Source organism: Aptenodytes forsteri, unplaced genomic scaffold (assembly GCF_000699145.1).
Source record: "Aptenodytes forsteri isolate BGI_AS27 unplaced genomic scaffold, ASM69914v1 Scaffold342, whole genome shotgun sequence".
Classification (NCBI taxonomy): domain Eukaryota; kingdom Metazoa; phylum Chordata; class Aves; order Sphenisciformes; family Spheniscidae; genus Aptenodytes; species Aptenodytes forsteri.
The window spans coordinates 970,607-985,050 of record NW_008795853.1 but is presented as its reverse complement, the minus strand read 5'-3'; the positions used below and the strand labels follow the sequence as shown (position 1 = coordinate 985,050).

At 36.9% G+C, this 14,444-nt stretch overlaps 1 protein-coding gene across 1 annotated transcript; it reads right to left on the bottom strand.

Annotated features, from left to right (window-relative positions):
- Positions 1 to 5,941: 5,941 nt before the first annotated feature.
- Positions 5,942 to 11,685, bottom strand: LOC103902606 (fibrinogen-like protein 1-like protein). The gene is made up of 2 exons (XM_009283683.1): positions 11,616 to 11,685; positions 5,942 to 6,642 (listed from the first exon to the last, which is right to left on the bottom strand). Exons 1-2 carry the CDS (start codon positions 11,683 to 11,685, stop codon positions 5,942 to 5,944), a joined length of 771 nt encoding a protein of 256 aa, XP_009281958.1.
- Between the last annotated feature and the right edge of the window lie 2,759 nt (positions 11,686 to 14,444).

Here is a 14,444-nt window from a genome sequence, read left to right as displayed (position 1 = left end):
AAAAAACCTTTTTTTGTTAAAGTATGTTTTATTTATACATAATTACATACACATACATATATATAGATATGTATGTATGTATTATCAATATAGATGCATAAATATACATCCCTAACTAAGCTTTTCAGAGACCCAGCACACTTTAATATTTTTTAATATTTAATTTTCCCACAAACTGGGGGTATCATTTTTGTCTCTCCCTTTTCATACATACCAGCCTCCCTATATATTCCAGATCCCCATAAATTATCTAGCAACATTCATTTTCTGTAAATATAATTTATGTTTGTAGATAAATACTTGGAAGAGTTCCCAGAATTTTTAAATGGGTATAGAACACCTAGTTACAGTTGTGCACTTTCTGTGGCTACTTAGCACAGAGTGAAGAGCTTTGCAAAGGACAGAAGGTCAAGCTAGAACATAAATGCAGGGGTTTCCTTTATAGAAAAATCCTCTTGAATTGAGGAAGGATGAAATCAAAAGAAGCGAAAATACTATAAGAACCTGTAAAATATGATAGAGCATATTTTGCCATTAATTATATCATTCAATTGCTAATCATGCTTATCCTGCTCAACTATGCATGTCAATTAGTAACTGCTACTAACTGTTGAAAGTTATTTTTATATGTGGATTTTTGTTTCTCATCCCTATTGTACCCATAGTGAGACTTGCACTGGGATATATGGACTTGAGGAGTCTAGATCCAGAGACAGTGATACACTTCAAGGCAAAATCATTAATTATACTTCCTAATCACCCTTTAGATATTGTTCCAGTTTTAGAGCTGTCTCATGAAAAGTCCCCATCTCTAAGTATTCTGATCATTTTATCTCCCACATAGGGCTTTTCTCAGAAATCTGTGACATTGCCTCCTTGTCATATTTGATAGATGACCTGAACATGTTGAACTAATTTAGCTGATAAATCTTAATGCAAATGTAGTGAAGGATAGTCACATACCTGAAGGAATAAAAATGTCACTGGGATGTGGTAAGTGTTTTAAATTTAAATGAGAAGTCATTACAACAATTAAAGAATCCCTTATCAATCTGGAAGATGCTGCTTTCTTGTAGAATGCTGTTGTTATGAAACTGGATACACAGTTTGAAACTGAATTGTATACCTGTGGACTTTTTTCACATTCTGGATTTTGAATAGAATTTTGTAAGATGCTTCTTTACTTATGGTAGGAAACAGAGTTTCCAAATCACTCCTTCATAGTTTGGGATTCCCAAAATCTTCATACTGAAGGAGAATTTTTGGGTGTTTCTTTTTTAAAGTTACTCTGTAACTCTGTTACATACGTACTTCTGCCTTCTCTGGATTCTTTGCTCTAGGAAAACAAACAAACAAACAAATGGAATGGTGTAACTTTCCTCTGAAATTAATTTTCTTTGCTTTCTATAGAGATAGAAATAATACGAAGGAATCATTTGGGCATAGTGAGAAACAAATACCTGTTTCCTCAGTTGTACATAACAATCAAGCTGGAGTTACCATTTGCTGTGACCTGTACATCTACATGCCCCTCTGTTGGAAAGGACTCTGCCCAAAAAGCTCCATACTGCTTACTCCTTTTTGATATTACAGAAGGGGTTTTTTTAAAAAACAAACAAACAAACAAACAAACAAAAAACACCCCACATTCACTACTTTTATGAGCTACAGACCATTATAGGTCAGAACTTCCCTCTGAAAGGCTCCCACACAGTGTTTGCCTTGGGGACTCAAAGGGCTCCCTCAGCTCCTGAAATGCTCCTGCAGCCACTGGGTAGTCAGTGGCTTCTCTGTTTTGAAATGCCCTTCCAAACCTGAACTCCAAAAGTGGATACTGTGTCTTTTCACTTAAATACTTGGTGTTCCTTCTACCAGATCAGAAAGAGGCCATTTATTTCTTATATGGTCATCCCAAATCTCCATTGCTGCCTTTTGTACCCACTAAGAAGTTTTCTTCCACATACAATTGACAGCTGGGTGTCATAAAACCTTCAACTTTGATCATTCAAATAAACTTCTTGTTTATGATTTTATTAATAGTTACCCCATATCTATACCTAGTTTTAAAAAAAACAAAAAATTGATAACATTGTGTTGTAAAACTAGAGATAATCTATGACTGTTAGTGGTTTCAGAAAGGGATGGTGTTGCAATTGTTTTTTCCATCTTGGTAAATGTATTTCTTCAGGTTTAATAGGCACTGCTGGGCTATGTATCAGATTAGGAACTTCAGTTTTCATTACACTCAGTAAAACCACTGCCTTCTACTCAATACTTATGCCATTAGCTACTAAATGCCATTAGTTTCTTCATGTACCTGCTGATATAGCAAGCAAGTCAGTCTTCCTCAAACAACTAGACATTTAAAATCCTTCAGAAGTTTTCTTCTCAACAAGTACTTCTCCAAACCCTGGTCGCTGATGGCTCCCGTTTCAGTAGACCTCTGAAGTTTGGGGATTTTTACTGAATTCCTGGATTACAATGCCAAAATATAAACTGGAATATCTTTTACTCCTTACGTGAGGCAGCCATCTAGACATAGTGGAGGTCAGACAGTTGTTTTTACTGTATGTCGTACGTAAGGTCTCCTTAGATGTGCACTTCATCAGGTAGCTATAGGAGGAAGAGTGGAGAGAGGGTGCGGTGGAGGATACCAGCTGCGGAGCGTGGCTGGATTCAGCTCTGTACCCCACCACTCTGCCTGGGTCCTGGTGACTTCTGAAATGCAGAAGATGTGAGAGTGACTAAAGGACTCTTTGTTTTGTTAATTATAGGAGAAAAAAAGAGCCCAGGCAGGTAATGTTGATAATTTATTGATGCACAGTATTCAATGCTTGGTCCTAAAACCACTCTATCATACTTTTAAACCTGTGGTTAACACATAAAAAAAGGTTATGTGGAAGTCTGGAAATTTATTGTTTAGGTTACACATATGAAAATTAGAAACAAAAGCAAACACTTTCTCATGAAAGTTGAATGATTTTTAAAGACAAATAATAATAAATCAGTGGTTTTGCTAGAAAGAGGTCATCAGGCTCTCTTATTTTGTCAGTTGATCCTTTTTTTAGGAAGAATTTTTCCTTCTGCTAAATTCTGAGTTGATTAATGTGATATTGTATGCGAGGTGTGCTTACCTTTCCTGCAGTTGAGAAAATAGTATGGGGAGAAATACAAAGTAGCAAAGAGGTGAAGAAACCTATTTTTCTGCTGTTGTTAGGAGATTGCATGTTTAAAGTGGAACATGCCTCCCATTCAGGGGTGCTTGGAGCTGGAAGTCAGGCATATACCTATTGCTCTAGACCTTGTCATGCTTCCTCATTTTAGAAAGATGTTTATTTGACCAAATCAGATATTCTTAGGAGGACCCACCTCCTTTCTTCAAGTCTGTGCAGAAGGCAGTATAATCAGGAAAGGCTGAGAGAGAGAGAGGATAGGAGAAATGTGATAGGGAAAAGAAAATAGGAGTAGACAGAATAGAAACCCCTGTGTTTCGGACTGTGATTTTGCTGATTCAGTGTTGACGGCCAGCTGCTCTCACCATTGTTGTGGGTATCTGGTGATTAAGGTTCAGTGATGGAGAAAAAAAAATCTGTTCAGTTAAGACAGCCTTTTTCTAAGGAATTACGAAGTAGAATTTAGTCCACTATTTAAGCCTCTATGTCCTTCTCTTTAAGAGCTCTAGAAAGAAGTGCTGGTGGGTGTATTGGAATATTCTTACTTATTTTCATCCACTACTTAGTCCCAAATCCAGCTCCAGTAGTCATTTCCATCCATACTTTGTTTAGAAGTGTGGAACATACCTCAGTCCCTGAGTTCCATTAAATGTCTTTCTTTGAACTGGATTAATCTTTCTGTCTTGCTTTTGCTTGGAGACTTGTTGTTACGAGTTATTATTACATTTTAATCTCATTCCCATACTGGAATTCAGTGTCAGCATAGGTTTGTAGGGCTCCAGTTAATACTAGAGAGTGCCTCCGAAACTGGGCAGCTGGATTTGGGCTGCTGGTACCCGAGTCATTCATACAGCTTATTTGCACAGTCCTTTCCTCCAAAACAGGCCAAGGGTGGGCTGCAGAGCAGGTTGCTTGCCTTTGAGGATCAGATGCAGTCTGCTGGCTTTCAGTTGTGCGCTTCCATGTCAAGATTATTCAAAACACATTTTTGGAAGGTGTGTGAGAATCTGGCTATATGGCCAGGAATTCGAATAAGAGCTATGTGAGACTGGCAGCACTCTTGTGGTGTATCCTCATTATTATCCTCCATCCTCATTATTATCCTCCATCCTTTCTTGTATCCTCATTACAATTTCGGAGGCATCCTGATAGAGTTACAGCAGAACCCACATTAAATTTACATAAACTCAATTCAGCTACTATCCATTTCTTCCCCTATCACACTTCTGTCTTTGAACACAATTTCAGGGGGAAAAAAAAAAAATCAGATGCTGCAAAATAGACATGTATGCTATATTGGCCTCACCCACATCACATATCTGTATCTCTTTCTGAAAATGTTGCAGTGCATTATAAAAAAAAATTGCTTTCTCGGCTTTTCCACTTCCCAATTAATTTCTCTTCTTAAGTAATCCTGGCAGTCTTGGTCTTCTCAAAACACAATACAATTTATTTTCTCCGAAGTAATTTTCATGGAAATTATGAGATTCCATTTTTAAATTAAAAAGCAGGAGTTTGCCAGTATCTGTTGGTTGAGTTTCTGTAATTGAAATATCTAAGAAAACATAAAAGATATTCTAATTATTATCCTGACATTTTGTATAATACAACAATGAATACTCTTCATGGAATAGAAATGTGTGAAGTAACCCAAACAGCTGTAAAAGAAAACAAGGTCTTCAAGGTTATCAAAACTGAAATCCTTTTATTTATTATTTTAAAACAGATGAATTTATAATGAAATTTAAAGATTCTTTCTTTATTTTATAATCAGAAAAAAGGCGCTGTTTAAATAATGTCAAGGTTGAGTGCCAAAACAATTGAAGCTAGCAAACGTGAAATAAAGCCAACGCTCTCTTCTTTTCTTACAGTGGTATTTAAAAAAGAGAAAGCTGAAGCACATCATGGAACAGGGAGAAGCAACAGTCAAAACATGGTAAACAAGGTGGAGTAATATTCAGGGGGGAAAAAGGAGCAATAAGTAAACAATTGCGAAATCAATTTGATCTTTTGAAAAATGTGTTCACTGAGTTTCTTGGGGAAAAATTCAGAGGAGTTGTAAGCTTTGGATTAGTAGCTTTAAATGGGAAAGCTGATGGTCCCATTAGCTCTGGGTGCTCTAAAAGAAGGAAGAAAAGAAAAGCCTATGCTGAATACTTCATTGTGCATGGGATCATTGCAAAGTAGAGATAAAAGGAAGAGTCAATGAAGGAGAAAAGAAGCCATGGGAGATGAGGCTAATTCAAATTTTATATATTAAAATAGTTTTCACTAAAGGTAGAAAGGAAAGGTCTGATGCTGCCCTATGGTACACAATACTCTCCAATATGCATTTTGTAAATGTAGGTACCTCACTGGAAATTTCCTTCCTGCATGATATGTGAAGATGTGCAATTATAGGAGATCAACCGTGAACATTCATACTGGAGCAAAACCTTCTGAAATGCATGTATATTCATGTATATCTCATACAAGACTTCACATCCTGGATTTCATACCTGACTCCTCTTATGGATAAAATACTATAAAATTAATTATTTAAATCTTCTGTTAGAAGCCTCAGTTTCTGACAGTGACTCCTCACTTGTGTGGTTGGTAGATGTCTATGTCCTGGTCCAGTCCTGGATGACATGCTATCATAAAGCCCTTGCAGAGGCCCAAATTAAATTTTCAATCATGATTACGTAGTGTGATTATTCCGTCAGTGAGAGTTCACTTCAGTCACTGGACAAAGAATCCATGTTCCTTTCAAAGTACACATGACTTATCTACAGTTCAACTTTCTGACATGGACAGGACGCGGTTGGATATGACAGGGTGTGGTCAACGGGTTTGATCATCATCCATGCAAACTTGCACATGCGTTGCTTGTTGCAGTCCTTTTGCCAGTATATCACGTTCCTACGGTTTAGATTTGCTCCAGCACACGCATCATACCACCAGCCTCCCCCGGGAACGCCATTGTGTTCCAATTTAGCACAATTCTGAAAGTAATTGTCATTGTCTCTGTCCTTGGTGGTGAACTTCTGGTTGTCATGGACATAAGCTTCTGTGTCCAGGGTCAGAGCATCAGTGGCGTTGCCTTTGTATAGACCAACCCTGATTCGGTATTGAGACTCTTCATCTTCAATAAGGAATGGTTCGTACTGTCCCCATTTGATTTCAGCGTTTAGGTTTACAAGTTTAACTCCAAGTATATATTGCACGGAGCTGCTAGTTAGCTGATGCATATATTCATTTCCTAACCAGTGGTTGTCATGAACGGAGCCAAATCCGTGTTTGTAATCCTGCCAGGTCCTATCAAAGTCGACAGTACTATTGGCTGTAATGTGCTGGATTACTGTCCAGCCACCATCCTGCATGTTACAAGAGACAACAATTGGGTCCTCCTTTGGTTGGATAATGTAAAGACCGTCTCTGGAATTTCCTTTGGAGCGCTGAAAAATCTCAAAACAATCCCTTGGATACTCTGAGTAGGAAAAAAAAAAGTTTTAAAGTAAATTTCTGTTCAAATAGTAAATTTTAGATATTGAACTCTGTCCTTTAGAGTGAGTGAATGATTGCCTTCTGACTGGAAGCTGACTCTGACTTCATCCCAGTTGGTGGGCACCTACTCAGCTAAAGGGAGAAGATTTCAGGGCAGAACATGCAGGAAATGGTCAGAAATTCAACAAAGGGTTTGTTACCCTGTCATACAACGGAAGTGTGATTTTGCATTTATGACAGAAATATGGTTGAAAAGCCAAAAGTTATGTACAGACCATTCCTTTTCCTCCTGTGTTCTTCCAGTTTGAGCGGTCAGCAAGTTTGCAATTCCCTGTGCTACGTGTTGGACCATTGTGTTTAATTGCTAGAGCTAGCCTTATCCTCAACAAATCTAATTTCTCTTTAACCAATTTATACTTCAGGCATCTGTAACATCCTTGCATTAAATTCCAATAAGTATGCCGTGTGTTCATTGATAAAAGGGAGATAATAAAGCACATTTCTTGCTAATACAAAACTTATAAACATCTGAGGATTTTCTTAGGAACAGTTCTTGTCACTCAAACTCCAGGCTAAATCTTACCTCTGATTTGCAGGTAGAACTACAGTGCTGTGCAGTGCTGAACACCAATATCAGGAAAATAGGTGAAAGGGCTTTTCCACTTTATTGCTTATCCAGTAGACTCAGAGGGTGATAAAAATGGCATATAAGGCTTGGGATGACCCCTCTCTATTGGGCTGAAATATATATACTGTGTTTTTTAAATGTAACTTGCTTATAAGGTAACTTCTTGCTTACAGTATAGTATCAAGCATCTCTGAGACCAAGACACAATGCTCTGCTTTGTAGAGAAGGATGTTATCCAATGTCTGTTCCGTTACTCAAACATGTTTATGAATTGAAATCACTCACTTCTCCATAGAGTTGAAAGGCATGTCATTATGTCATTATACTATAGAATATTTGTAATTTATATTTAATAAAAATTTGACAATTTTAATATCTCTATGACAAAAATTCCTACAGACAACCTGTGATGTAAAATGACAGTTCTTCAGACCTATGAAATCCTATGTTCTGTCCTGACAATGACTGATAGGCATTTAGATATTGTATTTAGAACTTTTTTTTTTCTTCTGGGAAACTGGGATAATTCAGGAAAAGTATGGTAAGATGTCCTACTTTTTTTCCCCCAAATTTGCTAAAAAACAATTAAGGAAAAATATTTCCAAAGATAAAAATTTAAAATAAAAGCTCAGAAAAAAACTATTCTCTGCCCAAATCACTGACCAGAGAGCCCCTGCTGATCCTTTTATTGAACACATTGTTTTTCTTTTCCTGAACAGAGCAGAGTCTGAAAAGAGTCACTCATTGTATGGTCTCATGACCAACAGATCAAAAGTACACTGAACAGTTTGGTTAGTGTAAAAAAAGAAAAAAAAAAAAGGCTCCAACTTTCTGGAAAGAGAAAGGGACCATGAGTGACTATTTTCTCTACTACTGGTCCTGTAGGGAATTATATCATGCAGTCTTCTTCACAGAATTATTAAATGTCTTCTCTTCCAACTGGAAAGCATTGTAGGCTTCAATAACTGTCACTACTCTGTTAGAAACACTCATCTGGTTCCCAATCTAATTTCATTAACATCCACTGTCCATCTTTTTCTTTCTTATGTCATGTTGTCCTTTAGTTAAATAGTGCTTCTTCCTGGGTAATAAGCCCCCATGTACCACGAGGACAACTATATTTTCAGTCAGCCTTTGTTTTGTTAGGGTAAATTCTGTTAGGATAAGTAAGTTCTTTCATTATTTAGTGTAAGATAAATCTTCTGTTCCTTAATTGTCTTAGTAGCTTTTCTGCACCTCTTCACTGCAAATTAATCAGCTAGAACGTGGGTAAAATTTGCACACGGTATTGCAGATGGCCTTATATAGTGCCACTGATTCTTCCCAAGTCTTATTAAAAACATCTCTGTTGATATACTCTAGGATTGCATTTGTATTGCTGTGTTTCCTTTAATCTAGAGTTTGGTCTTTGGATCTTTGTAATTGGTAAGGTCCTCATCTTGCAGTAAAACCTAGAATTTTGTACTTTATTTTTCATCCCAATGGTACTACTTAAGAACATCTGATTATTTTTTTTTTTCTGTGTAATATTCTGATTCTTTGTATTGGCATTTCTCTACTTCATGTTATCATTAAATTTTATCAGCATATTCCTATTTTTGCGTCAGTGTACTTAATAAAAATACTGAAAAGATCACTTACAAGCAATTATTTCCAGTCTCCCCTTGACTTTATGGTTTACTTTTCTACCCAAGTCATTGTCATTTTCTTTTCAATCTCTACTGAATTTATAATGTAATCCTACCTTCTCTGATTTAGCATTGTATGAAGTATTGTATCATAGGCTTTGTAGAAGTCCATATGGACTAAACCTGTTAAATAGTATCATTCATAGTATCAGTATTGTGTTAAATATAGTCTTTTATAGTTGATATTCAGAAGTTTATTGGTACTTCTAAGCCACTCAGGACAGATTTACAGGAGTATATAGGCTTTCCAAGGCCTTACTTTTATGCCTTTCATTGCCTAATAGAATCTACAGCCATGAATAGAATACTTTAAATCTCAATACTATCTGCATGACATTATTAAATATCCTGAAAGAGCAGAACTGTGTACGTGACTCTGTACCCCAGCTGTTAGAACATTCGCCTGGTAGACATAGCCTCACTCCAAACCTGATCCCATGATTTTATAGAATGATTATTTAAATGATTTATATAGTGATGTCAAAGCCAACGATATATATAGTGACACTTGTATTTGCCCTTCTCAGTGGATGTTATTAATGCAAAATAGAACAACTTCTATAGACGGATAATGAGAAAATCATTTAGGCTGATTGTTACAGGATTCACTTGGAAAGTGAATTTTATAAACCCTCAAGTGCCATCAGTCAGAGGAGGAAAATGAATCAATCCCACTACTCTCTGTGTGTACATTTTATGTGGGATCTACTCTGGTAGAAGTATTAGAAAACCTACCAAGCTGGACCTTCCAAGCTAGATAGGCAGAGGGATGCCTCAGTTATAGGTACCAACGGGATTTAGGTACTGAGGTGTCAGATGTAATCTAGATATGATTGTCCTAAGCGTAAGTCTTCAAATGCCACAAAGTATTTTTTTACAAAAAAAATGTTAATTTCTCTTGAATTAGATGGCAGCTGAGCAAGGGTGTTAAAGATTCTGGATTTCGGGGCAGGCCACGTTCATATTGCAAAGTATTTTTGCAGGGCTAACTTTCAAATACGTTGGCTGAAAAATGTTACAGCAAAGCAATAAAGTAAAACACGGCATGCATCCAAATCACTCACTCTCTTCATAAGTACCTTTTTCATTGATGTTACCCAGTCTGTCATAGCCTCTTTGGGGGAGAAGGTGGGCATTAGCCAAAACCACTGCCTCTTTGGTGCTCACTGACACAGTGCAATGAGAGAGCAGCAAAATAAATCCCGCTGAGCTCATCAACAGCATCTTCCTTCCGAGTCAGCCCTCCTGCAGCAATACAGAACCGTAACACAGACTGGAATTGAAAATGGAAAGATTTATGACTTTTAGTATGGAAGTCCTGAAGGAGAAAGGTATTGCAATACCTAGCTTCAATATAGTAAGCCTCCGCTAAAATTGGCTTCTCCCATCTTTCAAGGGCCTCTCCTTTTCCTGATGTCTCACACCCTATTTCTGACCGGTCATTCCTCTGACATGGAGCACTTAGACAAGCTGCGACACTTAGAACGTCTCTCACCTCTGTCACCTTGTGCCATGCTGGGCAATGAACCATAATGTAATTTTGTGTGTGACAAAAAGCCGTATGAAGTAATGTAATGACAAAAGAAAAAGCACATCTTATATTTATCAGAATTGAATTTTGCTTATTCCCCAAGTCCAAACTGTAGTGAAATAGAGGCACCAATGGTCGAACTGGCAGAAACAGTAACACTGGCTCTGCTGACTGTCTGTAGTTCAAACAGTACTTAAAGACATGGCATTCCAAGTGCTGGGTATATTTCCGTGCACTGGAGAACTCACTTCAGCACATCTGGACTACGCTTTTTATGAATTTCCATCTACAGCTCTAAATAATAGGTCACAGGTTTAAATTAGACCAAAAAAAAAAAAAAAGTTCAATAAACAAAGCAAAAAGAACTTTTCAGCCTCTTCAAAACTCACAAGGGTTCAATATATTGAATCAAAACAGTTTTGAGCCTCATTTTGTTCTCCTTTTGGGGTTACACATCTAGTATACACACAACATAGCAAGAAGGCTTAGGCTATTATTGGACTAAATGCTGGGGTCCTCACTTAGGCAAATCCCAGCTTGACTGAAGAGGAATTTCTGTATCAATGACAGCTTAGACTGAATCAGGGTACCAGATGTTTCCCATACTCTCAAAGGACACATTTACTTAGACTCTAGCCAAACTCTTTTCATTTATTTTTTTTTTTTTTTTTAAGGACTGAGCTCCCCACAGTGGCCTTGGCGAAGGCCGAAGATAGATCTGGCAAGCAGCTCTTCGGCCAGAGCTTATTTCCTGCCAGCGTCAGCACAGAGTCTGCAGAGGCCAGTACCCTTCTCCGTAGTGGTTTATGTTGCAACAGAGCCACATTCTTTATAAATCTGACGACTTAGCAGCAGATTCAGCAAACAGCTTTCCAGAGTGAAAAAATATTCAGTGATTTTTTAAAAACTGTCCAAGATAAATAATTTTAATAAAGTTCAGGTTTGAGAGTTAATTTTTATACCTACCATACAGAAAACCAGCAAAACAGAATTTTCTACTCTACCTAAGACTATTCAGTAATAATTCTGATTTACTATTAACATACAATTTGCTATTTTATGCAAAGCTGGTCATTTGACTTTGGGATGATAATAAACTGGAAAATTACCTTCCATGAAATTTGGCACGGGGTTTCCCTTAAAGCATTTAAGTTCTGCTGTGCCTGCATTTCCCACCATCATGTATCCTTTTCCCTGAAAGCTTCTATTATTGTTGCTATTATTAATTATTATATTATAAATTACTTAAAATCAAAACCTAACCCACAAGCATCACTAAATTCAGGAAATCTGTACTTGGATCTGGAGTTATTTTTTTAGCTGTTTTGTTTTTCTTTTAGATTTTTGAGTGAGTCAGTCTTTTTTCTTCCCTCATATTTACACATTGAAATGATTTACAGATCCATTTAATTCCAGAATAGAACCTGGTATTATAAATTATTAAGAAAGCAACTGAGAAAAACAGCGCTAGGCAGGCATCTTACCTCTTTCAAGTGCAGCTTGGCAAGGAAAAATGCACACAAATGCATGAGCTCATTCTCTACAGTTGTACTTTGCCTGCTACTTAAGTCCAGGTGAATAAATCAGCTCCAACACGCTATCTCAAATGCAGCAAAATTGCATCTTCATTATTTCACTCTGTGTGCTTACTCTGGTGGACTTTGCTCTGACATATTACACTTGCAAGTAAGTATGTATGAATTATAAAGTACAAAGTTCTTCCATGAGGATTAAAACAACATAGTAACTAAATTAAAATTTCCTTGATTAATAAATAGACACAGTGAGGGAGAACCATGAAAAGGTTTTAGTTCAGAAAATTACTTATGCTGCTTAAATACACACAGGCAGATGCTCAAATTTACTATGTCATTTTGCATAGGTGAATTAACTAGATGCTATACTGCTGGTCACATTTAAAATTGCATAAAGACAACTTGATTTTTAAGTATTAGGAACAAACCAACCATAAACCTTGCTGTTACTTCATGTTTTAATGTGAATGAATCAGAAGCAGTGTCTCAGAGCTATGAAAATGGAAAAAACAAAAGCACAACAGGCTGGTCAACAGGTTTCTATTTTAGTTTATTTGGATTAACGAGAGTTAATTAACATTAATTCAAGTCAAAACTGTAAAGAATTAGATGAATTAGTCTATCTGCTTGGCCTTTAGATGATGTGTAACCTAGCATTTACCCTTTTCAAGATGAGCCAACACTTAAGTTTTTGTGCTGCTTGATCCAGCCTGCAAACCACTTCGATCAGATTCCATCCCTGAAACAAGCCAAAATTAAAATCGATGGAGCATTTACGTCTTGTGCAAGCTCTACTTGAGGATTTGTAATACGCATAATTTCTGTTCTTCAATAATTCATCCTCAATGAAAGCACAACATGGGAGGATTTGTATTTCATGCACAATTAAATAAATACACATAACAAATGTTTTAGGGAAGATTTGCTTGTAACATTTGAAACTCAGTGATATTTCTCTTCATTTTTAAAGTACAAGCAATGCTTTATTACACATGAGGATGGCCACAGGTAGTCAGAACAGTATCTTTTCCCTGACGCTGGTCAGTAGTAGAGCTACAGGGAAAAGTTCAAGAACGCATTCTCTCCGCTTCTAGCATTATGCAGCTCAGGGAATTTCTGATATCTGTATGTTTGACATATTTAATTTCTGATTAGTACCAAACTTTATAAACCTTGGCTAAGGCATGAAAATACTGTATGGTAGCTTATGAAATAATAGAAGTGCTTTGAACAGATACAGATCTTGCTGAAATAGTATGCTAAGAAAGGGCAGGAGAAGGTACCTTTCCACTCTGTCCATATTGATACACCCTAGGAAACACCATTGGCTTTAGTGGTATTTATTGATAGGTCTCACGTCACCCTGATATAAATTGGGGTACATCTTTGTTTTGTGCCTTTGATTCCTACATTTTCCATCACTGTTTATCTCCTCCCCCGCCTTTCCATTTTTCTTTACTTTCTTGCTGTTTGCTTCTTTTTGTTGATTTCCAAACTTTCATCTGAGCTGGCAGAGCAGAAGTGAAGTGGGAAGCGTTTAATTAGAAAAAAGAAGAATGGGCAACAGCATTCATTCACTCGTGCTCAGAAAGGCAGCTGTTTCTGTAGATGAAAACTTTGAAAAACAGTGAAAATCATTACATACCTCCCTCTGCTCTTGATCAAGTATTTTGAGACGAATTTTTCAGCCCTGAAAACTATATAATATCTTAAGGTAGGACTACTTTACATTGGTATGGTTTGGTCATATACAGATTTCAAAATAATGCATTACTATAATGACTTATTGTTAGCCATGTTAGTTAAGATACTTAGTTTCTCAGCCCAATGACTGCATATTCCTTTACCACAATATGCTGAAGTTTTAATTATCCCTCTGGTTCTGTTCAGCTTTAACTGGCAAGCATTCATTTGAATTTTTCCAATGCAGCCTCTCCTATGTGGAAAGTCTCTTTACAAGTTCTCTGTATTTTAACAACTCATGGCACACCCTTGCAAAGGAAGAATTTGACTGAGATTGATCAACTTACTACTTCATCAAGCTCTGAAGTTGGTTGCAAAGACAACCTGGCTACTATATTGCAACTAATCAGACTCTCTGTGTAAAGGATATGAAAAATATCCATATCTAACCCATATAATGAAGCCGTCAGTTCTAGCAAGGGCAAAGTAGTGTTAATTTAACCTTAGTAGTCTGGATAATGATGTCAGTAAGTGCCAGTAAATATCATAGAATTATAGAATCATAGAATCATAGAATCGTTTAGGTTGGAAAAGACCTTTAAGAACATTGAGTCCAACCGTTAACCTAATAACTGCCAAGGCCACCACTAAACCATGGCCCTAAGCACCACATCTACATGTCTTTTAAATACCTCCAGGGATGGTGACTCCACCACTTCC